Source organism: Diabrotica virgifera, chromosome 5 (genome assembly GCF_917563875.1).
Source record: "Diabrotica virgifera virgifera chromosome 5, PGI_DIABVI_V3a".
Lineage (NCBI taxonomy): Eukaryota > Metazoa > Arthropoda > Insecta > Coleoptera > Chrysomelidae > Diabrotica > Diabrotica virgifera.
The window spans coordinates 241,985,650-242,012,873 of NC_065447.1; the positions used below are offsets into that span (position 1 = coordinate 241,985,650).

Consider the following 27,224-nt stretch of genomic DNA (forward strand, 5'->3'; position numbering starts at 1 on the left):
AAAACGCACTTACATATCAATGCATCGCACAGTTAAAATTGACAAAATTAAGAGGAGTTGGCGTGGAGGCAAATGACGTAGTGCAGGTGCTGATGCACTGATTGCCAGTGATGCCAAATGTATTTATTTATGTCAAGTTGCTTTATTTTGTAAGCATATTTTGTTATTTTATTATTTTTGCAATAAAATTCATACTTTTTGTAAAACTTTTGATAGAGCAGAAACTATATATCAAATCTAAATAAAAAACTGAAAATCCCCAAAAAAAACCCTAAAAACCCAAAAAAACCGTCGGGTTGGGCTTTTAAAAAAACCTGGGTTTTTTCCAACCCTGCTTTTGTCTAATAATTTTGATGTCATCAATCTTTTATTAGCATAGTATGTACGATTCCTACTGGAAATATGTGCATTAATTTCGCTACTTACAAAATTCTTCTGATTGATTTCTGTGCCCAGATATGTGAAGGCATCCACACGTTCAATAGTATAGTTTACTATTTTATTGGGAAATAAGCCACAATTTAATTTAAATATGATATTTATTGACGTTTCAACTTCCACTTCGGAATTTAAAAATGAAATTTATTGACGCTTCAACTTCTACTTCGGAGATCGTTATCGAAATAGAAATTTTGTATTTCGATAATAGTGGAATACCGAAGTGGAAGTCAAAACGTCAATAAATTTCATTTTTAAATTAAATTGTGGGCTATTTCTAAATAAAATAGTAAATTGTATAAGATGCCACAAACAAACAGCTTCAGAACAATAAAGTTGGATTTATAGTTTGACGTAGCGTAGACGTAGACGCAATGGAGACGCACTGGAAAACATCAACACCGAATTTTGTGTACTCGTGTTTATAAATGAACGCAAGCTCCTGACGGAACGTAAGAGAAACGTAACGGAACGGAAGAGTTCACCAACTTTCATCTTTAACAGTGCGTTTCTTACGTCTGGCCAATCAAAAGGAAAAATTTTGTTCTGTCAGCCAAAGTGGACACGCCCTCATAAATTTTGTAAAGAAGTTGTTTATCAACATATTCGAATTTTGTTAGTTATTTGTTAATACAGTGGATGTTAAGTTATTAATTTAATAAAAATATATCATAGAGTCATTTTAATATTTCAGATAAATATGAGTTGTTTATTAGCCTAATTCGGGGTTATCCACACATATTATACGATAGGTAAATCCAATTAACATTTTAAAGACCAGGAAATGAAACAAAATACATAGTTGGAAATCCCACAGCATATTCTTTTTCTCATGATCATCTTTCAGTGCGTCACAGTTTTTCGATTTCTTTCTAACGTATTAAATTGTATATGACAGAAAAAAAAGGCACGTCAGTGATTACTTTGGTAATTATTCTAGTTCAGTGATTATTTTAGGTTAAAAAAATAATTTTTTTTAATTAGATAATAATGTTACAAATATAATTTGTATAATTTATAAGACTATACAAATCAAAGAAAATACCATTTTATAAATGCAAGAAACACATTTGATTTGTTTATATTCCTTATTGAAAATAAAATGTGACAACTGTCAGATTTAACTAAAATGTCATGTTAGAATAAATGTCATAAATGTGTATTATCACGGACTTACCATTTTTCCTATCATTTGTTACGCACTGAAAAATGATCATGAAAAGGACAATACCTTCGTTTATTTCCTAATCCATGTAACACACAAAACAGATAAATAATAGTATAAGTATAAATAAATAATCACAAAGTTTGTTTACTGTTCGTATAATTTATAGGCTATGTTGTTGAATTAGAATTAAGTCATTGTTTACTCTTTCTACTCATGCGCAAAAATTCCGCTACGTCGATTTATAAATTGGCATATTATTTTCTTACGCCTCCTGCCCGTTTCTTCCGTCTCCGTTACGTCTACGTCTACGCTACGTCAAACTACAGGGTGTAACAAAAATACAGGTCATAAATTAAATCACATATTCTGGGACCAAAAATAGTTCGAATGAACCTAACTTACCTTAGGACAAATATGCACATAAAAAAAGTTATAGCCCTTTGAAGTTACAAAATGAAAATCGATTTTTTCGAATATATCGAAAACTATTACAGATTTTTTATTGAAAATATATATGTGGCATTCTTACGGCAGGAGCATCTTAAAGAAAAATTATAGTGAAATTTGTGCTGCCCATAAAAATGTTATGGGGGTTTTGTTCCCTTAAACCCCCCCAAACTTTTCTGTACGTTCAAATTAAATTATTATTGTGGTACCATTAGTTAAATTCAATATTTTTAAAACTTTTTTGGCTCTTAGTATTTTTTCGATAAGGGAGTTTTTATCGAGTTGCGGCTTCTTTTTCAATATGTTTACATAAAAATTTTATGGGGGTTTTGTTCCTTTAAACCCCCCAAATGTTGGTGTACGCTCCAATTAAACTATTACTGCGATACCATTAGTTAAACAAAATGTTTTTAAAACTTTTTTGCCTCTTTGTATTTTTTCAAGAAGGCAACTTTTATCGAGATATGGCTTCTTTTTTAATACGGTTCAAAATATACCTAAAAATGTAAATCATACATAAATTTTCATATTTTTACTAAGTCTCCATAATCGTACTTAACCATATACAAATATGTGGTGGATTTGACAAATATTTAAAATATCTCGATAAAAACTGAATTTTCGAAAAAGTACTAAGAACCAAAAAAGTTTTAAAATTATTGTGTTTAAGTAATGGTACTACAATAACAATTTATTTGGAACGTACCCGAAAGTTTGGGGGGGGGGGGGGGGGGTTTAAAGGAACTAAACCCCCATAAAATTTTTATAGGGTGTCCAAATTTCACTATAATTTTTTCTTAAGATGCTACTGTCATAAAAATGCCATATGTCCATTTTCAATAAAAAATCTTTAATAGTTTCCGATATATTGGAAAAAATCGATTTTTGTAACTTCAAAGGGTTGTAACTTTTTTTATATGCACATTTGTATTAAGGTAAGTTAAGGTTCAATCAAACTATTTTTGGTCCCAGAATATGTGATTAAATCCAACTTAATAGTATGGTTGTGTATTGCGATATTATTTTCATTGTCAGGTGTTCTTTTGATGGTCATGTACTTAGTTTTTGTTTCGTTTATTTTAAGCCTTCTTTTTCGTGCTTCAGGGTCAATTTCCTTGAACGCTTCCATTAGTTGTGGCTTGCTCCTACTAATAATAGCTACATCGTCTGCATATGCAGACGACGTAGCAATTTGTACTGTTTTGGTATTTATATGGCTGGTTACATGGTTTTTCTGATGACTGGCTCAAGAACTAAGTTGAATAGCATGGTTGAAAGTGTGCCTCCCCGTCTCACTCCCATGTTGATGTCAAATAGGGGACTCAGCTCTTCATCTACTCTAACTGTATCTTTTGGATCCTGCAACATCATTTTTACGAGGCTGATATATTTTTTTGGTATACCTGGATTATGAAGGTCTTCCAGCACTTTGTCTCTTTTCAGACTATCAAAAGCTTGTTTAAGCTGTTTAATTTTGTTTAAGCTAAAGGACTAAAATGATAATATAAAACAAATTTAAACTAAAATTAACTAATTTTTCTATATTTATAGGTTTTGAGCTGTATTCGACGGGACACAACATTAGAAACAGCAGTAAATGTAAAAGCGTTTAAACGGACCAAACGTCAAGGTCTTCGAGAAGCTAGAGCAACAGAAAAACTTGAGAAACAACAAAAGCTGGAAGCAGAGAGAAAGAAACGCCAGAAGAACCAAGAGTTCTTAAACAATGTGATGGCACACGCTAAAGATTTCAAAGAATTCCACAGGCAGAACCAAGCAAAACTTTCTAAACTTAATAAAGCTATTCTTACTTATCACGCTAATGCGGAGAGAGAACAAAAGAAGGAACAAGAGAGAAGAGAAAAGGAACGTATGAAGAAGTAAGTAAAATTTTTCTAGTGTTACAAAACTGACTTTACGCAGTTGACTTTACTATTTTATTATTTATGTTTTTAGGCACTAAGTTTAATTTTAGTTGACTTTATTTATTTTTAATAACTTACTTCTAAACAAATGAAAGACACTGAATTTATATCTTTTATTTTACAAACTACGATATCTAATTTATGTAATTACACCAAATCCAACAATTTATCTACATAATTACAATTACAAAAATATATCACGCTCGATATATATCACAGTACACCGACGTATTCAAATTCACAACTAACTGCTAATTTCAAAATCCCTCTTATTTATACAATGCTGAATCATCTTGAATACAAAAGAATAATCCAGAATAAACGACTATTTACATAATAACTTAACACTAAAAGCCGGAGGGGCCAACTTGGCCCCTGTTGCGATTTAAAGTTATTGTAGTTTTTTTATTTGAGGCAATAATATTTTCATATATTATGACTTTTAATATTTTGATACAAAGCCTTATTTAAAACAAAAAAATATTGTTTACTAAATTTATTTAATGGTTTTTTAACAAATCTACTATAGAAGTCTAAAGGGGCCAAATTGGCTCCGTTTAAGTTATTATCGTTTTCTGGTAAATTCGGATCCTTCCTTTCAAATTCCTGTCGAATGGGTAATAGACAAGGCGAAAACGGCGGGTTCGAAGGGAAAAATATTCCCGTGAGATTTTTTTGCATAATCACATTCGTGAGACATCCCAGAATAAGGTTCAAGAAGTCGCCCAAGTGAAAAGTGGGCCAATTTTTTTTGAACAATTTTTTTTAATCAAATTGCAAGAATCAATATTTTTGGCCCGAACAATTTTTCCTTTAATTTTTTGGACCATTCTGGACAAAAAAGGTCTCTTATAATTTTTCTCTAAAGTTGATCGTTTTCAACTTATAAGCAATTTACAATTGAAAAAAACGAAAAATGGCGATTTTCAAGGCTTAATAACTCGGTTAAAAGTTATTATTATGAAAGTCAATATATGACTAAATCAAAGTTTGAAGCCCCCCCTACAAGATCCTGAAGAAATTTTTGTCATTATTTTATTACTAAGCTGTTATTTTTAAGTAATAATAATAAGCGCCATGCACGTGTGCGGGGCTGTAAATGCTGAGTGCGAGAGAGAAGCTATTCCAGCAGTCCAATTGTGCATCTTACTCGCACTCACATTTACAGCAGCGTCAACACGATACAACCACTCATTGTTATTAATTAAAAATAACAGCTTAGTAGTAAATTAATGACACAGATTTCTTCAGGATCACGTAACGGCGACTTTAAACTTTGATTTAGTCACTTTCTGACTTTCAAAATAATAATTTTTGACCGAGTTATTAAGCCTTAAAAATAGCCAATTTCGCGTTTTTCAAAATTTAACTTGCTTATTATAACTCGAAAAAGATCAACTTTAGAGAAAAATTATAAGAGACCTTTTTTGTCCAGAATGGTCCAAAAAACCTATAAAAAAATTAGTCCGGGCCAAAATATTGATTTTTGCAATTTGATTAAAAAAACATTTTTTTTTTAAATTGGCCCACTTTTCTCGTGGGCGACTTCTTGAACCTTATTCTGGGATGTCTCACGAATGTGATTATGCAAAAATATCTCATGGGAATATTTTTCCCAACGAACCCGCCGTTTCCGCCTTGTCTATAAAATTATATTTATGTATGTTTATTGTAAATGGTTACCCTTATACTGGAACTGATCATCTACGTAATAAAGATACAATTGTTGGCGAACACAAGTGAACACAAAGATGCAATTGTTGGTGTAGAGGACCAAATGACGCGTCTTTATACTACAAAAGCAACTTCAAGACGATGGCCTATGTACGTGTTTTATCATACTCTTGACTTGGAAGCAATAAATGCATGGATTATTTATAAAGAAATAACTGGAAGTAGACTCAGTTTCCGTAAGTTTATTCTTCGGCTGTGTGAAGAATTATGGGCCCCATACTTTGTCTCCCGAAATCTGGAACTACGTCTAGCAACACCAGGTCTACCAACAACTATCACTGTTACTATCCAAAAACGAAAAAAATATCAGTTGAAAATATTTTGTAAAGGAAATCATACTTCAAATGATTGCCACGGTTGTAACAAGGCAATGTGTGGCAAATATCAAAAATTGCAAATTGTATGGTGTTCCGAATGTTTTTGATGGGCAGCGAACAATAAAAGTAAAAAATAAAATTAGATTCTACCGTCTAGAGTTGATTTAATTTCTTTAAACTGAGTTTTAATTGATTAAAGAACGTGGGGCCAAAATGATCCCTTCCCCGGCTTTCTAGGTAGGTATGCTAAGCCAGACATTCTAGAGGGGGGTATGGTTTGAAATATTTATTTTTTTGTGCATACTTTCAAGAATACTCTCAGAAAATTTCAAAATAATCGGAGTAAAATTACCAGAGATACAGCGTGTTGAATATCCCTACCTTCGACTCGCTTTGCCGCGACTTCGCGCCAGCACGCTTGAGCGTAGTGAGAAACGTTAAACAACTGTTCGCCTTCTCTTTTGTAGATTACTCCTCGATTCAAAAAACATATTTCAATGTGCATCACTTTACGATTTGGCAGACAAATAAGAAGATGAAGATGCAGTTGTCAAAACTTTAAACGCATTTTTCTCAAAACTACTTTTTCAAATGCGGTGGACATTGTAACTGAAAAACTACTTGGCCATTTTCTTGAGACATTTCATGAGGTAACAACGTCGAGATATTTTTCTTTTTTTGCTTATTTTTTGTTCAACAATAATAAATCTGTTGATTTTCACAAAATGTTTACCAAAAATTTCAATTTTTTGATTTCTGAGTGATGCCAAAAATTTAAAAATCGTTAAAAATAAAAAAACTCGAGGTTGTGACCTCGTAAAACTCATAAGTTAATTAAATTTTTTTGAATTTTTTGTTTCGTATGATCTAGTGACGAGTTCTGATGTCCACCGCAAAATCCATTTTTTTGTGAGCTGCCTGTCAAAATTTGTCACCAATGGCTTACTTTTCAATATTTTGGATTGAATTTTTTTCTAAATATTTTTTGAATTGTACTTAACATGTTTATTTAATTTAAAAATAAAATAATTGTACCATAGCTTCGAAAAAAATTCACAAAAATGTGCTTGATATGTTGATTTCAAACCATACCCCCCCCCCCCTAAAGCACATAAAATCGATTTTTCTAGTACAATAACAAAAGAGCAATTATTAGAAAAAGGTATGTAAACAAACTCGATTGAGATCTTTTTTTAAATTAGGGTCCCTCATAAATCAATCAACCACAGGTGCATTGTATAAAAAAAGATTCTTGGTAAACACCTTCGGCGTCTGTTAGTCCGGGAGCTGAAAATAGTTGAGTGACATAATTGTGTCACACTAGGTAATTTACAGACAGTACTTAATTGATTTTTTGTTTAGATTGATGGCAGAAGATGAAGAAGGTTATAGACAGTTGATCGATCAAAAGAAAGACAAACGTCTAGCGTTCTTGCTTTCCCAAACAGATGAATATATCAGTAACTTAACAGAGATGGTGAAAATGCACAAAGTCGAACAAAGTAACAAGAAGCGGGAAGAAGAACGACGGAAGAGAAGGCAAGACAAAATGCAGCAGCCTGACAGGAAAGTCACAGTTATCGAAATGGCTACTGGGAATAAGGTTAGTGGAGAAAACGCTCCGACTGTCCAGGAACTTCCTGAATGGTTACAGACTCATCCTGGTTGGGAGATGATAGATACAGAAGACGAGGACGAGAATGACGAATATAGAATGGACGATTATGAAGAAAATAATCAAGTCGATGCTACAGAAATCATTCAGAAAGCCAAGGTAAAACAATTTACTATAATTTTTATTTATACAGGGTGTTAGTAAATAGGTATGAACAACTTGAAGCGATAATTCTACATGAAAAAATAATGGCAGTTTGCTTTATAAACGTACGTTCGCTAATGCTTTGTTTCCGAGATACAGGGTGTTAAAATTTTTATTTCAAACTGCGAATTTTTTTATTGCTCTAAGACCAGTTGAGATATGAAAATTACATTTGGTGGGTTTCAAGAGGTAGTTATTGCGCATTTTTGGCAAACAAATAACAATTTTATGTTCATCATTGGCGCGCCTAAGGGCAATTGTCTGAATTTTTTAAGGAAAAAAATGGTACTCCACTGAGATATTTCAAATTAAAAATTATTCCACGTTTAATTTATGAAAAAGAACCTTTTTTGTATTGTTTTCCTATAGTGCACCGTTTTTATGCGAAAAAATAAAACATCTTCGAGCGTATTTTCATTTCTTAATACATTATCAAGAACTCTCCAATATAATAATACCAAAGTAGAACAATAACAGAAAATATTACTAAAAAGATTTTAACTAGGTAAAAAGTTACAACAAATGTTCAAAATTACCTCCTTTAAAGGTGACAGAATAATTTTATATTCACCATTGGGGCCTGTACTGGTAATGCTCTGAATTTTTTAAAGAAAAAAAATAGTACGCCACTGAGAAACGTCAAATTAAAAATAATTTTTGAATTCCTCGTTCAATTGACGATAAAAAAATCATTCTTGTCTTGTTTTCATATGCGGCGCCGTTTTTATATAAAAAATTAAAACATCTTAACGCTTACAAATTATTCGAGGTAGATTCCATGCATAGAAACTTATTTTAAATACTTTGTAAACGTTAAGATATTTTATTTTTTTGCATAAAAACGGCGCCTCATATGAAAAAAAGACAAAAACGATTTTTTGTCGTAACTTGAACGAGGAATGTAAAAATGATTTTTAATATGACATATCTCAGCGGCGTACTATTTTTTTCTTTAAAAAATTCGGGCCATTACCCGTACGCGCGCCAATGGTGAATATAAAATTACTCTCTCACCTTTAAAGGAGGTAATTTTGAACATTTGTTGTAGCCTTGCACATAGTTAAAATCTTTTTAGAAATATTTTCTGTTATTGTTCTAGTTTGGCATTATTGTATTGGAGAGTTCTTGATAATGTATTACGAAATGAATAATACGTGCGAAGATGTTTTATTTTTTTGCATAAAAACGGTGCACCATATGAAAAAAAGACAAGAAAGGTTCTTTATCATAAATTAAACGTGGAATACAAAAATAATTTTTAATTTGAAATATCTCAGTGGCATACTATTTTTTTCTTTAAAAAAATTCAGACCATTACCCGTAGGCGCGCCAATGATGAATATAAAATTGTTATTTGTTTGCTAAAAAATGCGCAATAACTACCTCTTGAAACCATTAACAAATGTAATTTTCATAGCTTAAAAGGTCTTAGAGCAATAAAAAAATTCGCAGTTTGAAAAAAAAAAAATTCAACACCCCATATCTTGTAAACGAAACATTTGCGGACATACGTTTATGTTAAAGTTTTAAAGACCCCTTAAAGTTTTTTATACTTATTTACTAACACCCTGTATATATAGTTGCTTCTTAAAATCCACAAACAGGATTTAAATACTTATACAAAACCGTTCTAGAGATGTACATCACATAGTCAAATTTGCTTGGGTATTCAATATCCTGGCAGGTGGTGCTAGTCACCCAGAAGTGTTCAAGAATAGAGACCACTTTTTTGTACACCTGATTTTCTTTGTTTTTATGTTGGATGTCCTTTTTGCATTAAAATCTAAAATTTCCTCTCACGTCCATTGTTTCTTTTTGTATCTGGTTGGTATTAGAATTTATTTTTGACTTTGATCTATTTCTGTCTTTATTAATAACCATTTTCTATCCATGTCAGTATTTTGCAGAATTTATTCTTTAACATTCACACATTAATCTCATTTGTCCAACGTTGTCTTATGAGTGGGTTCCTTAATTTACTTGTATCGATTTATGCATCTGTTGTTTTTTGTTTTACTATTTTCATTTTGAGCCTAATTTTTGTCACTATTTTGTCTGATCTCATATCGGCACTCAGATGTTTTTGCTGATATAACTGCACCCCTGTATCTTTTTCTAACTAATAGTATAGTCTGTTTTCTTACAAGTCTCTCTTCTTGATCTACGGGTGACTTCCATTAGTATTCCACTGGTATTTGCTGTAACAAAATTATTGTTTTGCCAAAATTCGAGAAGCTTATCACCCCTTTCGTTTCTGTTTCCCAGACTGTATCCTCCTGTACAACCTGTTCTTCTACCAAACCTACTGTTGTTCTGCCCAACCTTTGTGTTAAAATCTTTCGTTATAATTATTGTGACCTCCTGCGTTTAAAGAATTTTAAAATATTGTCTGTTTTCATAGAATGTCTTGATATCGCTTTCTGGTTTGTCCACGGTTGGAGCATAAACTGGTATAATTTTGAGCATAACTTGTATATTGTTTATTTTATTAAATAAAGTTTGCATACTGTAACATTGGTTCGTTTTGTAGGTTGAGGATGACGAATATCACAAGAATGCCACAGAGGAACAGACGTACTACGGTATTGCACATACAGTGAGCGAGTCAGTATCAGAACAGGCCTCCATTATGATAAACGGTGAACTGAAAGAGTACCAGGTCAAAGGACTGGAATGGATGGTATCCTTGTACAACAACAATCTTAATGGTATCCTAGCAGACGAGATGGGTTTGGGTAAGACTATTCAAACCATTGGCCTGATCACCTACTTGATGGAGAAAAAAAAGTTGAATGGGCCATTTTTGATCATTGTGCCGTTATCGTGAGTAATCTTAGTAACATCGCTTTTAAATTTAGCCCTAAAACTGTTTAATTTTAGCACTATATCTAATTGGATGTTGGAGTTCGAAAAATGGGCTCCTTCTGTTGTGGTCGTCTCCTACAAAGGCTCACCTGGTCACAGGAAATTGCTTCAGGGTCAGATGAAGTCAGCAAAATTCAATGTTCTTCTTACTACTTATGAATATATCATTAAAGATAAGGGAATTCTTTCAAAAGTAAGTTATTGCATATTTTAAAAATAAACTCTTTTCAAAACTAGTGACCTAATATAATCAATATGTTTTGAAACTCAACTAACTACTGCCAGCTCCAGATCGTATCATTCGACGATCATTCGATCAAGATTTAGAAGATTTAAAACTGTTGTATTTTAATATCAACCTTTTTTAGGTACCGTTTAAGTATATGATCGTGGACGAGGGTCACAGAATGAAGAACCATCATTGCAAGTTGACCCAGACTTTGAACACTCACTACGCAGCTCCTTTCCGCCTTCTCTTAACCGGTACTCCTCTACAAAACAAACTACCAGAACTGTGGGCGTTGCTTAACTTCTTACTTCCGTCTATTTTCAAGAGTTGTTCCACTTTCGAGCAATGGTTCAACGCCCCTTTCGCAACCACGGGAGAAAAGGTAGGATATCTAAATTCTAAGTACCTTAGATTCATGATATTTATACATAGCAACCTTTCTGCACTAGAACTTATTCAGATGTTCGTGTCTCTTTTCTGTTTTGTGTAGTGTATGTGTTAATAAATTACCTTGTTACTGTGTAATGTCGGGTTCATTGTTTTTACAAAGCGGCGTTTATTATAGGTTTGTTCGTAGAACGATCAGCAACTGTTGCCAACCATTAGACGCATGCGCATTCGTAGTCAATGAATGTTAACTGTTAACTGCGCAGCGCTAACTGTTAACTGCGCATGCGTCTGATGGTTGGCAACGGTTGCTGATCGTTTGGATCGTACTACGAACAGACCTTATATCTGAATGACTGCGCCATTTTGGACCAACGGACATGAGAGAAACTATCAATTTAAATACAAAATTTATTTCACAAAATTACTTGTGGGAGCATTATCGGTTACAACAGTGGAGAAGGAAACAAAGGATCTTATTATTTCATAATTTAATGAAAACGTTTCGGAAACCAAATCAATAGGGTTACAATTATATTTCATTTATAGATATTTTGACCAAGAGAAATATGTCTCATATCCTGCGGGCTCTCGTGTCTTTTGCCAGGCAACAAGTTTTCGAAAAATTGCCTTATGATATTAATACCGATAATTTTTTTTATTTCCCGTCGTCAAGTAGAGCGACAGATGTCCCAGATTGTTACGCAAATTTAAAACTAAATAAACATTCAGTAACATTAATCACAATTAATGTTTTACAACTTGTCAAAGAGAACAACATGAGCAAGTTTAGCAAATATTCAGACGAAGATATCAATAAAATATTAGTTAAAATGTTTTAAAAATACAGTTTTATGCATGAAATAATCTTACCGACTTAAATACATAGTTGTAAGCTTATTAATTTACTTTTAGACGCACTAATGATGCGTGTGGATTCACGTACGAAACATTTTCGTTAAATGATTAATAGTCGAGAAAGCCACTGCGCAGCCGCTAGGAAAAATATTCCGATTCGGATTTTTTGCACAATCTTACTCAAAAGGACCCCTTTTAACAAATTTGCATGTTGCCAGGACCAAAAGTGGGTCAAACATTTTTTAAACGTTTTTTTTTTCCTAAAATTATTTTTTTTTTTCATGGAACAAAGTTTTTTTGGATCATTCCAAACAGAAAAGGTCTTTAGTGACTTCTCTAAAGTTGATAGTTTTTGACATATAAGCGATTAAAAATTGAAAAAAATGCGAAATCGGCCATTTTTAACCTTCAAAAACTATGTGAAAAACTTATAATTTAAATGTTGCCAAGGCAGGTAGATATTCTTTAAACATCGATTGATGAAATCCCGAAAAGTTTTTTGCAATACAGTATTCAAAACTCCTTTGTTTTGTAATTTCTAAACACGCGTGCGCGACACTATTTTCCACCGTTGCATGTGTATACAGTATGGTGCAAATAAAAGGAATAAATTCGTTATTTCGTAAACCGGAGACTTTAAGGAAAAAACCCGAAACAGGTCGATTTTTATTTTTAAGTTATGATATTGTGGCATATGTGGTATACTAGTGACGTCATCCGTCTGGGCGTGATGACTAATCGATGATTTTTTTAAATGAGAATAGGGTCGTGTGGTAGCTCATTTGAAAGGTTCTTCAATTCTCTATTCAGTAATGTAAACATTTACATAATTATTTATACAGGTTGTCCAAAAAATTTTTATTAAATTAAATTATTTCACTAAAAAAGAAGTAGAAGGACACCCTGTATAAATAATTATATAAATGTTGATATTACTGAATAGAGAATTAAAGAACCTTTCAAATGAGCTAGCACACGACCCATATTCTCATTTTAAAAAAATCATCGATTACGTCATCACGGCCAGATGTCACTAGTATACCATATCTGCCACAATATCATAACTTAAAAATAAAAATCGACCTGTTTCTGGATTTTTCCTTAAAGTCGCCGGTTTACAAAATAACGAATTTATTCCTTTCATTTGCACCATACTGTCGGTGGCAAATAGTGTCACACACGCTTGATTAGCAATTAAAAAACAAAGGAGTTTTGAATATTGTATTGCAAAAAACTCTTCGGGATTTCATCAACCGATGTTTAAAGAATATTTACCTACCTTGGTAACATTCAAATTTTCAGTTTTTCACATAGTTTTTGAGGGTAAAAAATGGCCAATTTCGCAATTTTTCAATTTTTAATCGCTCATATGTCAAAAACTATCAACTTTAGAGAAATGTCACTAAAGACCTTTTCTGTTCGGAATGATCCAAAAAACCTAAAAAAAGTTTGTGCCATGCAAAAAAAATAATTTTAGGGAAAAAACAAAAAAAAAAACGTTTAAAAAATTTTTGACCCACTTTTGGTCCTGGCAACATGCAAATTTGTTAAAAGGGGTCCTTTTTGAGTAAGATTGTGCAAAAAATCCGAATCAGAATATTTTTCCTAGCGGATGCGCAGTGGCTTTCTGGTCTATAATTAAGCAAGATCCAATTTCTAATTTTGTTCCTCATAGAGTTTAGAAAAAACACAAAAAAGGTCGATTTTTATTTTCGAATTGTAAATTTTTGTTGTCTGTCTAATTTTTTTCTGTGTTATTGTTTAAAGGATTTGCTTAACAAATTTTTCAAATTTTGTGTTTCTATATTTTGAGTTCAAAAGAAGCAAATTGAAAAATGTGCATTATTTTTAGGTTGAACTTAACGAAGAAGAAACCATCCTTATCATCCGACGTCTTCACAAAGTCCTGCGACCTTTCCTCTTAAGACGTCTCAAAAAGGAAGTAGAGTCTCAGCTTCCCGACAAAGTCGAATACATTATCAAATGCGAGATGTCCGGTTTGCAAAAAGTGTTGTACCAACACATGCAGAGCAAGGGAGTTCTGCTCACCGACGGGTCCGAAAAGGGTAATAGGGGCCGAGGTGGAGCTAAGGCTATCATGAATACCATCATGCAACTGCGGAAGCTGTGTAATCATCCTTTCATGTTCCAAATGATCGAAGAAAAGTATTGTGAATATGTAGGCATGGGTGGGGGACTCACATCAGGGCCGGATATATACAGGTAACTGTAGAAAATTGGCTTCTCTACAGGGTGTTTCAAAAAAAGGTAACCCCGTCTCTAGGGTAGGTAAAAAACTGAAAAATAATTGGTGTTTGCTTAGTAAAAAATTTTTGTAACGCCATCCGTTTTCAAGATACAGGGCGTTGAAGAAAAAAAAATTTACGCATTTTTGAAAATTGAAAAATTGAAACAAGGTTTAAAAACTCTAATTATTGTTGATTTATCGTCATAACAATCAATAAATGTCAGATTTCCATGGCACACTTGGAGAAAATAGAGGTATACCTATTAGAACTTTATCATTACTACCAGCATCAATTATTATTACTTCATAATTTTCAAATCAAAATATTCCGAAAACGGTACACAGTATCGAGTTTTACCAAGAGTACCTTTTTCGTGTAAAATTGAATGATGTTTAAGTTTACTTGAAATTTTGATTAATAATTATACTCTTAAAAAAGTTATATTGACTAATACTTAGTACGATCCGTGTAACTAGCGCCCTCTATAAGAATCAGATATAAAAACAAATTCATGGGATGTATCAGCTTCCAAAACATATTCGTATAAAATTTCATTACAATGTTGCCAGTAGTTTCGGCAAAATCATAAAAAATGCGTAACATTTTTTCTTCTTCAACGCCCTGTATCTTGAAAGCGGATGACGTTACAAAAATTTTTTACTAAGCAAACCCCAATTAGTTTTCAGTTTTTTACCTACCCTAGAGACGGGGTTACCTTTTTTGAAACACCCTAATAGTTGATTCAATAAATAAACAATAATAATTATAATACTAGATGGTCTGATGCCCTTATGGCGCTCTCTGAACGAACTGAAATAAACTTACGTGCATAGAAATCGCCCCACTTAAAATTGGGTCATTTTTGATGTCTCATATTTCCTAAACCTGTTGGCCGATTTAAGTGATTTTTTGAACATGTTATAGCCTGATTCTTTAACAATACCACTGTAATAATATTGCTGCTAAACAGGTAAATTTTCATTGTATACCGGGTGTACCAATCAAACTGTGTTTTTTCTCAAAGTTCGCATCACCCGGTGGAATATTCGAGCATTTATAAAATACTGAAATTAAAACCCGACTATAGCATCAGGTTTTCTTAACATTCTGTTTTTTGATTCATTCGTTTATGTTATATAATAAAAAAGTTAGGTACTTTAACAACTAGATATGTTCTTCATCAATACACGGTGTTTTTTAAATAAGTGCGACAAACTTTAAGGGGTAATTCTGCATGAAAAAATAATGACAGTTGGCTTTATAAACGTATGTCCGCAAATGTTTCGTTTCCGAGATACGGAATGTTGATTTTTTTCTTACAAACTGACGATTTATTTATTGCTCTAAAATTAGTTGCGATATGCAAATGGCATTTGGTACGTTTTAAGAGATAGTTATTGCGGATTTTTTGACATAAAAATAAGAATTTTTTATTCACCGTTAGCGTGCATACGGGTAATATGATTGGTCATATTACCAGTATGCGCGCTAATGGTGAATATTAAATTCTTAATTGTATGTCAAAAAATGTACAAAAACTACGTCTTAATACCCACCAAACTGCATTGGCATATCTCAACCGGTTTTAAAGCAATAAAATAAATCGTTAGTTTGTAAGAAAAAATTCAACATCCCGTATCTCGGAAACAAAACATTTGCGGACATACGTTTATAAAGCCAACTGTCATTCTTTTTTCATGCAGAATTACCCCTTAAAGTTTGTCCCGCTTATTTAGAAACACCGTGTATTGATGAAGAACATGTCTAGTTGTTAAAGTACCTAACTTTTTATTATCCAACATAAACGAATGAATCAAAAAACAGAATGTTAAGAAAACCTGAGGCTATAGTTGGGTTTTAATTTCAGTATTTTATAAATGCTAGAATATTCCACAGGGTGATGCGAACTTTGAGAAAAAAACACAGTTTGATTGGTACACCCGGTATACAATTAAAATTTACCTGTTTAGCAGCAATATTATTACAGTGGTATTGTTAAAGAATCAGGCTATAACATGTTCAAAAAATCACTTAAATCTGCCAACAGGTTTTGGAAATATTAGACATAAAAAATTACCAAATTTTTAAGTGTGCCGATTTCTATGCACGTAAGTTTATAATACGTCTCTTGTTTTCTTTTCACGGCAAATTCTTTTGTATTAGTTTTGCTCCTAACTGAGTATTGGGTGATTCACCAAAATAGACGGCAATTTCGAGGTAGAGAAATTGAATTTAAAACATGGTTTAGAATTAGTTCATTTTTAAATATTTTTTATAAAATGAGCTATTCAACTTATAGGTCTGGATCCCGCGTATGAAAAAAAAGTTGATTAATAGCAAGCTGAAAATTTGTTATTGTCTTAAGGGTGTCTAATCGGACAAACTTTGATATATGGGAACACTGGAACAGAGGAAGTTTTAATTCTGGAACAGGTTAAAAATTTGGAACGGTCAGACCACGAAAACTGCACATGTATTTTGTCCGACAGAACAGACTTAAACTCTCCGAACAGAGATTAAACTCTTATGCAAAAATCAGACTGCTATTTATCTCCAAATGGGCGTTTTAATGAGTGGAACATGTAGAATGTGTCAAATGACAATAATTATGACAGGTGATAAATAGCAGTCTGATTTTTGCATGAGAGTTTAATCTCTGTTCAGAGAGTTTAAGTCTATTCTGCCGGACAAAATAAATGTGCCCTTTTCGTGGTCTGACCGTTCCAAATTTTTAACCTGTTCCACAATTAAAACTGCCCCTGTTACAGTGTTCCCATATATAAAAGTTTATCCGACTAGACACCCTTAAGCTATTAACAAATTTTCAGCTTGCTAATATTCAACTTTTTTTTCATACGCGGGATCCAGACCTATTAGCCATGATACCAGCAGAGATCATTTTTAAATATTTTCCGAAAAACGGAAATGTGACTTCGGAGTTGACTAAGTGTCCACGGTGTTGACGTAATAGGGAACTTGCATAAAATTTTAAATTCGAAAAAAAATGTTATAAATCACAACAGAACATAATTTAAAACATGTATCAAAGATTAAAAAGTTTTGTTTGGCTTTCGTTTGGCCCCTAAAGATGATTAAAAATTCAAATTAAAACAGGTGGTCCAAAACGCGTCGTGACGTCATTCGTTTAAATTATGTTTACATTCTTCCAAAAAAGTAAACAGAATTTCAAATTAGACATTATAAACGTCAGTAGAAAATACAGTTATGTAACCTCACAAGTGCTTTTGATCGTTTGAACTATTTTAAATTGACTAAAGGTTCTCTAAACCAAGGCCAGAAAACAAAAAAATATATATAGATTTTAAATTTGTACTTGTTATTATGAGATTTTAAGGCGTGAAATTTTGGAAATCTTATTTTTAAAGGAAACTGAATATTATTATGCAATAAAAAAATGTGCAAGTTCCCTATTAGGTTTGGCATTCGTTTTGACACTGACACTATTAAATGACATTTAAAATAGTTCAAACGATCAAAAACACTTGTGAGGTTACATAACTGTATTTTCTACTGACGTTTATAATGTCTAATTTTAAATTCTGTTTACTTTTTTGGAAGAATGTAAACATAATTTAAACGAATGACGTCACGACGCGTTTTGGGCCACCTGTTTTAATTTGAATTTTTAATCATCTTTAGGGGCCAAACGAAAGCCAAACAAAACTTTTTTAATATTTGATACATGTTTTAAATTATGTTCTGTTGTGATTTATAACATTTTTTTCGAATTTAAAATTTTATGCAAGTTCCCTATTCTCTGTTAATTGAAATTTATGATCGTAACAATTAAATAAAAATTGGTATGTAATAAAACTATACAAAACACCATTTTGATATAAACTACTACAGAAAAACATGAAAAATAGGTAAAATATCAATTGCGTCGGAGTTGATTTAGACCGGTCTTCGTGTTGACAAAACTTTCCAATATGTAGCAATGTCTTCTCCGTTAAACTTAAAAAGTCTAATCTGCTTTTGAACGCAATCTTGGCATTTCCTTTCTATACATTCTTCTATCTTTTCTCCGCAACATAGTGATTTGTTATCCGCTTCCACAGATGAACTCCATGTTTTCACATAGTGTACCTACATAGACAGATGTCTGTTTTATCAACATTAGAGAAGACTACCCAAAATGGTATATTCTTACAGAAATAAGCATAGTTCTATAAAATATTACTTTCTTTCATAAAATCTTTATTTAACGATTTTGGGGGTTTTCGCCTTCATTTTTCCGTCGTACTCCAGTGTATAAAAGCCATTTTCTATAAAAATAAGATAATATCACCAAACCGGCCGAAACATCTTGAGAGCTTACCCAGTAACCCTTTTCCTATATCAGACTAAATTTAAATTGTATTTTTTTAGTTTAAGAATGACCACTCACACACTTTCAACAACTCCGAGGCACGTTCGTCAACTCCGAGGCACGACTGGGCTTCGGAGTTGATTGCTTCGGTGTTGATGATTCCATACATTTTTAATTCTACTTTCTACAAATATTAAAAATAATTCTGCTTTATTCATTGAGTGTCAAAAAACTTTTATAACGCATAATTAGAAGAAAAACATATTAAAAAATTAGCAAAATTAAGTTTTTACGAAGGCTTCGGTGTTGACTATATAAAAACATACACTTACCTTAAGACACCTTGAAAAATTTTCTATCGCTTAACGATATCATGTTCGTCCACTTTCTTCCACAATTTGGGTTAGACTGAAGCGTTCCTCTCTTGTCAAGCTGCCTGGCTTACTGTATAGTGCAGTTTGGCCTAAATTTTCATATATTTTCATGAGGCCTCGGTGTTGATGCATAAAGTTGGTTACAGTTTTTAGTAGTATATTTTTATGGTTTAATTTTAAAAATGAAAGTTATTAATTTGACAGTTTTAAATTACATTGGGTTTTTAATTAATTATTGGTAAAATAATCTGCACTGTTGTAACTTTTCAGTGTGTAATACTATAAAACAGATCAAAAAACAAGGTGAGTTACAGCCTCGGAGTTGATATTTTGACATTAAAATTGCATAAAATGCTTGTAAAAATACTTTTTTTAATTGTTGATATTTTGACATTAAAATTGCATAAAATGCTTGTAAAAATACTTTTTTAATTAATGTTAAGTGGCGTACATTTATCTTTTTAATTAATGTTAAGTGGCGTACATTCATCTATTGTATAGCTTAACTTTGGCAACATAATTTGAAACACAGTCAGCCTTATTAATAAACACGGACTAACGCCCGACTAACTTTAGTCCGATGACTAAGTCATTTTCCCTATTAATAAACAGCGACTAACGATGGACTAAGCTAAACCCTCTCTAGTCTCGGACTAAAATTTAATCCGAGGTAATAGTAGGTTTAAACCGAGACTAACTTGACGTTTTGTATTCATAACCTTACAAACTTGCTAAATTCATTATTTGCTTTTGCTTGCATGTATAATGCATTGTTATTATTGATAATGGAGAGATATTATTTTATTAATGATTTAAGATAATTAATAGACGAATTAAATGAGGATAGAAATCAGCGGAACGATATTCCTCTTGTGAGTCACATCAAAATATACAAAATTATAAAAAAATCTTTAGTTTAGAGGAATTAGAAGGTAAATTTAAAGTCAAATACCGATTTTCAAAAGGTACAGCAGTTAATATGAAATACAAAACAATAATACACTAATATAAAATATAAAACACCAGGTAGCACCTTCTCAGAACGAAGTCCAACAAAAATTAACTAAAATTTATGCAGAAATGGCACCGACCGAACAGCTGTTCGGTTTAGAGGAAAGAGAGGTTAAATCCTCTACATTTTCTTCTTTTTCGCAAAATTCTCTCCATTTCTCTTCTTTTTCGCAAGGGTCACCAACATAAATTTGTTGTAACTAGGACTAAGGAAGGTTTAGTTAGTCCGAGCTTAGTCCGTGTTTATTAATGACAATCTTAAAATGAAGTTAGTACTCGCTTAATCTCGAACTAAGTAGTCCGAGACTAACGTCGAACTAAGCAATTTTTATTAATAAGGCTGAGTATGTAAAGGACTTAAGAAAAAAGTGAGTTACACAATATGCCGCTTATTTTGGCGAACAACCCTATTGAGATCATGATTTCGTTGGAATTTTGCCACCTTGAATAGACGAGGAACTGAGGTGCAAATTATAGACCTCCCCGCGTCTTCTTTAATTCAACATTCGCTTGATTTGCGAGTAATAGAAACCAGGAAGGTGTAACCAGAAAACCTGGTCTCATTAAAAATTTTCTTTCTCCGGAAAGAAAACTTTGAGTTATGTATTTATTTATGTATTTACACAGTTATTATATTTATATACTATTCTTAGATCTTCTGGTAAATTTGAACTTCTGGATCGGGTATTGCCAAAGCTCAAGGCGACTGACCACAGAGTCCTACTGTTCTGTCAAATGACGACGTTGATGAACATCATGGAAGACTACTTCATTTGGAGAGGTTACAAATATCTTCGTCTGGATGGTATGGTAAAAGCGGAAGATCGGGCGGAACTACTCAAGAAGTTCAATGACAAACAAAGCGAATATTTTGTGTTTCTATTGTCAACAAGAGCAGGAGGTCTTGGACTCAACTTGCAAAGTGCTGATACTGTTATCATCTTTGATTCTGACTGGAATCCTCACCAGGTACATATGTGCAAGAGCTAATTTCACTATTATGCCAGTCAATGAGAGCCAAAACAGGGTATTACCTCCGAATTCTATCCAATGAAATTTTGGGGAATAGCCTCTACTTATCTCCTAATGCAAAGTCTGCCCTATATACAATGACGCTTTTATCTTGGGGGCGGTTCCCACCCCTTCAAGGGGCTGGAAAAATTTTTTGGTTAAATTAACCACGGGCGTAACTATAGAACCTAATTCTAAGCAAAAACTGTTCTATAATTTTTTTTTGAAAACTCAATACTTTTTGAGTTATTCGTGGTTGAAAATTGGCCATTTTCATTGAAAAATGACGCCTTTTCGGACGGTTTTTTGCGAATACCTTAGAAACTATGCATCTAACTAAAAAAACTGATTAAACATTTTTGTAGCTTAGTGAAAAACAAAGAGATTCGTTCCTTCATAAATCTTCTAGTTATAATACAAAAAGAGATATATGGTAGGTGAAAAGAGTTTTTTTTTGGTGCAGGCTCAAATCGGTGTATTCAACTTGAAATAACAGAGAAACGGTCGATTTTATGTGTATAATGCTACCAATACTATTTGTAGTGCTTGAAAAGACCTTTAAAATGAGCAAGATTAAATGTCGATTACATGCAAACTAAGCGAGATATGCTGTCAGAAAAAATTGATGCCTAATGTATTTTAAGAAAAAATACGAAGTATATTTAACCCCTCATTCACCAGAATTTAAATGCATCTTTTTCCTTTTACAATACCTTTTATTATAGTGTTATTTCAATGTTCAAAAAGTTGGACGGGTTTAAAATGAATGGTTTTTGAAAAAAATAAGGTCAAATTATAGAGCGCATTTTTAAATTTTCCTAAAAATCTTCCTTTTTCTCCATGTAACTTGAAAATGATAAGAGAAAATAAAAATAAAATTTTTATCTAAAAAAAACCCTACATTTTGTACGGTATCTTTTTTCGTATCTCTTATCATTTTCGAGTTACATGGAGAAAAAGGAAGATTTTTAAGAAAATTTAAAAACGGGCTCTATAATTTGATCTTACATTTTTAAAAAACCATTCATTTTAAACTCATCCAACTTTTTGAAGATATAAGTAACACTATAATAAAAGGTATTGTAGAAGGAAAACGATGTATTTAAATTCTGGTGGATAAGAGGTTAAATATACTTCTCTTTTTTTTTTTAAATACATTAGTCATCAATTTTTTGCAGCATAACTCGCCTAGTTTTAATGTAATCGACATTTAATATTATGTACTCATTTTAAAGGTCTTTTCAAGCTCCACAAAAGGTATTAGTAGCAAAGTAGCAATATACACCTAAAATCGACCGTTTCTCTGTTATTTCAAGTTGAATACACCGATTTGATCATGCACCAAAAAAACAAACTTTTCCACCGACCATATCTCTTTTTCTATTTTAACTAGAAGATTTATGAAGGAACAAATCTCTTTGTTTTTTTTATGAGTTACAAAAATGTTTTCTATAGTTTTTTAGTTAGATGCATAGTGTTTAAGGTGTTCGCAAAAAACCGCCCGAAAAAGTGTCATTTTTCAATGAAAATGGCTAATTTTCAACCACGCATAATCAAAAGTATTGAGTTTTCAAAAAAAAATTATACAACACTTTTTGCTTAGAAATCGGCTTTCTAGCCACTTCCGTGGTTATTTTGACCAAAAAATTTTCCACCCCCAAGATAAAAACGCCATAGGATATAGAGTAGACTTTGTTTCTTGAGCTATTCCCTACTTACTGTGAAAATATCAGGGAAATCGATGTAGGAGGATGGAATTCGAAGCCAAATACCCTCATTGACTGCCCTATATGGTGTTTTAGTTGAAAATCTATGAAAATCAAATTTTTATTGTTTTCTTAATTGCAGGATTTACAAGCTCAAGATCGTGCCCATCGTATAGGCCAGCAAAATGAAGTCAGGGTCCTACGTTTAATGACAGTTAATTCAGTGGAAGAAAGAATCTTAGCTGCAGCTAAATACAAACTTATAATGGACGAGAAAGTAATCCAAGCTGGTATGTTCGATCAGAAGTCTACAGGCTCAGAGAGACATCAGTTTTTGCAGAGTATTTTACACCATGACGGAAGCGACGAAGAAGAGGTATGATATAAATTATTATTATAAATTATTTTTTGTCACGTTCTTTCAAATTTCGAAAAAAATTTCAATTGTTTTGATACATACAACTATTCTTCAGCAAATATTTCTTGGGGATTTTTTGTCGGGATATTTTGTCCAAAAAATTTCTGGGGTTTATTTGTCGGAATTTTTTGTGGGAATTTCTTGTCCAAGGATTTTTGTCCAGGGATGATTTGTGGGGAGTTTTTGGTTTATAAATATAAATAATTTCCTTTTTATACTTTTGTTTACATGTTTATCCATTCTTTTTGTAGGAAAACGAAGTTCCTGATGACGAAACAGTGAACCAGATGTTGGCCCGAAGGGAAAACGAATTTCAGCTTTTCCAGAAGATGGATCAGGAAAGAAAGGAAGAAGATGAAAAGACCGGAAAGTCGCGACTTATTCAAGAAAGCGAATTGCCCGAATGGCTGTTGAAGCAAGACGATGAAATCTACTCGTGGGGCCTTGATGATCCAGATGCTGTTTTAGGAAGGGGTAGTAGGCAAAGAAAAGAAGTTGATTATGTTGACAGCCTGACGGAGAAAGAGTGGCTTAAGGTAAAATCATCATTTAAAAAAATCTCGATCTTCTTCTTCTTCAGATGCAAATCTTTAATGGATGTTAGCGATCACATTTTCCATTAACTCTCTATTTCTTGCAATGTATATCAGAGATTGTATGTCGATCATCCCTTTCCATTGCCTTATGTTTCGGAGCCAGGATATTTTTTTGCGTTCAATTCCTCTCTTGCCTTCAATTTTACCCTCGATTATAAGTTGAAGGAACTGTTATTTTTCGTTTCGCGTGATGTGACCCAGATACGCGGTTTTCCTTTTTTTAAGGTTTCCAAAAGGCGTTCTTGGTTGAGTCTCTTAAGGACATCTACATTTGTAACTTTCGCCGTCCATGGTATCTTCAGGATATGGCGATAAAGCCACATTTCGAAGGCTTCTAATCTGTTTATATCCCTCGTTTTGAGTGTCCAGCCCTCTTCGCCATATAGCAGTACCGACCATACGTAACACTTAGTAAACTTTAGTCTCAGTTGAAAATCGAACTCTGAACAGGTCAGTATCTTCCTGAATTTTACGAAAGCTCGTCAAACTTGCTCAATGCGACATTTTACTTCCACGTCTGGTGCCCAGTCTTCAAAAAGCCACCTTCCCAGGTATTTAAATTTGCTCACTCTTTCAATGGACTTGGTATTCAGTGTTATGGTGTTATCAAGTTTCTGGAGATGATCATGAATTTGGTCTTTTTGGTTTTAATCTCTAATCACATTCGCTTCCTGTATTCTCCGATTATAGTGACAAATTGTTGAAGATCGACTATGTTGTCACAAATTAGGACACCATCATCAGCATATCGTATGTTGTTGATCAATACCCCATTCACTTTGATTCCCATTCCTGCATCTTCCAAAGACTCTTTAAATATGGCTTCCGAATAAATGTTAAATAAAAGGGGAAAGCACATAACTTTGTCGAACATCCCTTCTTATATGTATAGCGACACGCTTCATTTATTATTTTTTTAATTGCTAATTTTAAATATTAACTTTCTTTTCTAAACGAAAATAATATGGGTCATTTAAAATTCACCTGTGTTTTGCTCCTAAAATACAAAACCAGATTGTATAAAATTAATGTTTTTTTTTTCTCGGAAACAAATTCCCCGTTAATTAGTTACCTTATCAGACCTTATGTCAATAAATCACTTTTTAAATGCATTCGAAGACGCTTCTTAAAACTACAGAAGTGTTTTCAGCTTTTAAAACACCAGATAAAGGGCCAGCCTCTTTATGTCGATAAGTTAGTGTTCAACGTAAAACTACAGACATGTGTTTTTAGTTCAGCACATCAGTCGATACACAACCCCAGCAGGCATCGGTCGGTCATACAACCCTCGCTGGGCCCAAACAATAACAAACCCTGTTACGAGATATAAGCACGTCTTTTTTTAACCAAAAAATAAATAAATATATTACTGTTCGTTGTTTTACACTTATTTTAATTTAAGTTAATTGTTCCGTGAACCACCAACGGAACATATGTATGGGTTTGGATATAGAATTGTCTATTTTTAATTGTGCCGTTTGATACCAGTACAAGTTTTCGATGCATCTCATGCCTTTTTGATCTATATCAAGTTTCTTGAGGATCTGTATTAACTTGTGGTGTTGAACACGATCAAACGCTTTTTCGTAATCTAAAAAGCATAGGAAATAAGCCACAATATTATTAAAAAATGATTTTTATTAACGTTTCGACGCCCAAATCGGGTGCCGTTGTCAAAATACAAAATACTATTTTTTTAATAGTATTTTGACAACGGCGCCCGATTTGGGCGTCGAAACGTTAATAAAAATCATTTTTTAATAATATTGTGGCTTATTTCCCATTCTAAATAGTTAAAATTGTAAAAATGCCACAAGAAAATAGCTTCAGAACAATATTAAAAAGCATAGGATCTCGATCTTCATTTTATCATAATTTGTAGGCTATTGACGAAGAGGGAGAATTTGAGGAAGAACAAGAAGGTGATAAAGAAGGTCTCAGAAAGAAAAGAGGGAGGAAGAGGAAGAAGCGCGATGATGACGAAGAGGCAAGCCAAATTAAGAGAAGAAAGGTGCATCTAGCCGAGATCAAGATGAAGAAAAAGATGAAGAGGCTTATGGAAGTTGTTGTGAACTACAGGGACAGGTATTTATTGTTTTTGTCAATCAATTATTTCATTCTGAGCTGCTTATCTTAGTTTTTATCTACAACAATCCCATGGGTAGAAATTTAAGTTTGCACTAGCATTAACACTTTATTAAGGGGAGGGGGTATGGTTTGAAATCAACATTTCAATTACATTTGTGTGATTTATTTTAAACTACGGTAACATGATTTTACATATTTTTAAATTATATAAACAGCACAATTAAAAGAATAAAAACCTTATCTTGTAAAAGGTATATTTAAAATCCCTAAAAAGGGCTGTATCACAACAAAACGTTTTCGGAATCAATATTCCATCATCAGTGTTATCACCTAAAATAAGTATAACTCTATAAGTAAAACAGACTTGAGGTTAAATTTTGACAAAGGTAAAAAAGTGAATAGATAGTTATACTTACAGGTTTACATGCTTTAAGCCACCAAAATGTACGGGTAAAAACCCTTAAATTGATTTTAAACAGTTGGGGCTAGGACCCAGTCTCCTCATTACTACTTTTCTTATTTACATTCACATCTAGTAATGCATATTCAAAGGGCTGTAACTTTTTTTGTGTGCACTATTGTATATAGGTAAGTGAGGTTCAATCAACCTATATTTGACCCCAGAATCTGTGGTATAATTTATGACCAATCTTTTCGGGACACCCTGTATATCATCTTTTATCTATTTTGTTGGATCCTTCTTTAATATATCACAGTAAATATTAAGCTCATAACTTCAGCTTAACTAATATCTTAGAAAAGTACAACCTGTATTTACATATTTATAATTTGCAATCTTGTGTAATGATAATTGCCTACTCTAAAGAAAGTATTAATTCACTTCTGTTTGATTCTATAATTTTTAACTTTTATCTATCATACTTGCTCAGGGTAGATTAATTTTAATCCCAACAAATTTTTTCACTACTGTTATCATTTTAAATATTAACATAAAATTTAAATTCTTTTGGCTGAAGTAACTACACATATTATTACATTCTGTCAAGGTACGATGTCAATCTAGTGCTGACATCCTTCAGAGGGCCATTCTGGTCAGTTGTCACCTAAACTCTGCTATGTAAGGTTCTACCTACAATTTCCCAACCAATATGGTTGATGTCATGTGATGCCAGGGGTTAGTCTGGAAATATTTTTAACATCCTTTAAAATCGGATAATATAATGTAACCTCAACTGTTTAAAATCAATTTAAGGGTTTTTACCCGTACATTTTGGTGGCTTAAAGCATGTAAAC

The 27,224-nt window shown here is 32.7% G+C and overlaps 1 protein-coding gene across 1 annotated transcript in view; it reads left to right on the plus strand.

The window, feature by feature from the left end:
• LOC114331960 (ATP-dependent helicase brm) overlaps positions 1-27,224 on the plus strand; it is a 55,435-nt gene that overhangs the window by 12,844 nt on the left and 15,367 nt on the right. The window contains exons 6-15 of the mRNA XM_028281653.2: positions 3,605-3,933; positions 7,392-7,803; positions 10,379-10,671; positions 10,729-10,906; positions 11,082-11,324; positions 14,040-14,410; positions 20,805-21,120; positions 23,011-23,244; positions 23,538-23,822; positions 25,765-25,967. Coding sequence (XP_028137454.1) covers positions 3,605-3,933; positions 7,392-7,803; positions 10,379-10,671; positions 10,729-10,906; positions 11,082-11,324; positions 14,040-14,410; positions 20,805-21,120; positions 23,011-23,244; positions 23,538-23,822; positions 25,765-25,967 — 2,864 coding nt within the window. The remainder of the gene's footprint in view (positions 1-3,604; positions 3,934-7,391; positions 7,804-10,378; positions 10,672-10,728; positions 10,907-11,081; positions 11,325-14,039; positions 14,411-20,804; positions 21,121-23,010; positions 23,245-23,537; positions 23,823-25,764; positions 25,968-27,224) is intronic.